Below are 1,479 nucleotides of genomic sequence, written 5' to 3'. Positions count from 1 at the left end.
TCTATGAATACACTGTCGCTGTCTTCAAACACAACAGTAGAGGGCATCGGATCCCATTACAGATGGTTGTGAGCCACCATGTGGTTGCTGGGAATTGAACTCAGGACCTCTGGAAGAGCAGTCAGATCTCTGAGCCATCTCTCCAGCCCATGAATTTGCTTTCATCCTTAATAAATGCTATAATTATATGTATGCCTAAGAATTGCTTTTAAAATTTCTTTGTGAGTTATTACCTGTAAATGTAATTGCTTGCATGTTTTTTTGTCTCTATATAGCTAGGGTCGCATACAAGGGACGGAGAATAGAAAAAGTTGAAGCCCTGCCCTAAAGAATAGCTCCCCTCATTTTCCGGTTCCGGTGTCAGTTCGAGGAGCCGCCGCTGCAGCCACCGGAGCCGAGATGCCTAAAGGAGGTAGAAAGGGGGGCCACAAAAGCCGAGTGAGGCAGTTTACAAGCCCTGAAGAGATTGATGCCCAGCTGCAGGCTGAGAAGCAGAAGGCCAACAAAGACGATGAACAAGAGGAAGGTGGAGATGGGGCTTCAGGGGACCCCAGAAAGAAGAAGTCTCTAGACTCAGATGAGAGTGAAGATGAAGATGATAACTACCAGCAAAAGCGAAAAGGTGTGGAAGGGCTCATTGACATTGAGAACCCCAATCGGGTGGCACAGAAGACTAAGAAGGTCACACAACTGGATCTGGGTGGGCCAAAGGAGCTTTCAAGGAGAGAACGAGAAGAAATAGAGAAACAGAAAGCAAAAGAGCGCTACATGAAGATGCACTTGGCTGGGAAGACAGAGCAGGCCAGGGCTGATCTCGCCCGGCTGGCAATCATCCGGAAACAGCGAGAGGAGGCAGCAAGAAAGAAGGAAGAAGAAAGGAAAGCAAAAGATAGAGCAACTTTGTCAGGAAAACGAGTGCAGTCGCTCTCCCTGAATAAGTAAACTGGCCTGTGGGAGGAGATGCCGGGGGAACTTGGCTGTGCCTCCAGGACCTCTGCCGTGACCGCTGCAGCAGCCCCTATGGCCAGGAGCCCCTACGGCCTCCTCTTCATCTTGGCACAGAAATTGTTCAGGGGATGTGTGTGGGGGACGCTGGGGGGAGGGGCAGCTGCTATCTTTGAGACAGAAAGATGCAGGACAGCATTTCATACGTAACCATTTGAATGTTTTTGCTGTTTTTAGAATTTGGAACCCTGGTTGGGAGGGGGGTGCCTGGGAAGTGGGGTACAGAGATTCCATTTGTCCAGTAGTTTGAACGTTGGTGGGGGGGGGGTAGTGCTGCCAGCAGCTGCTGTGGGAGTTGATGACAGCCAGCCCGGATTGTCTGGGAGCCTGTGCCACCAAAGGTCCAAGGCGTGTGCCTGGCCAGTTCCGTCCGATGAGGCTTCTCCCTGCTCTGTCTTCTCCCCACCCACCTGGTCAGGGCTAGTGCCCATTTTTAACCGACCCACTGATCATTTCAAGAAACCTCTGGTTACT

The 1,479-nt window shown here is 50.9% G+C and overlaps 1 protein-coding gene across 1 annotated transcript; it reads left to right on the top strand.

The window, feature by feature from the left end:
- Positions 1–399: 399 nt before the first annotated feature.
- LOC308415464 (28 kDa heat- and acid-stable phosphoprotein-like) lies at positions 400–942 on the top strand (the record flags this gene model as incomplete). Its single annotated transcript, XM_080910506.1, has 1 exon — positions 400–942. The coding sequence occupies one exon, from the start codon at positions 400–402 to the stop codon at positions 940–942; it is 543 nt and encodes a 180-aa protein (XP_080766632.1).
- Positions 943–1,479: the final 537 nt, after the last annotated feature.

Source organism: Micromys minutus (genome assembly GCF_963924665.1).
Source record: "Micromys minutus genome assembly, chromosome: 1".
NCBI classification, from domain to species: Eukaryota; Metazoa; Chordata; class Mammalia; order Rodentia; family Muridae; genus Micromys; species Micromys minutus.
The sequence above is the reverse complement of the archived record's forward strand: the minus strand, read 5'-3'. Positions and strand labels throughout refer to the sequence as shown.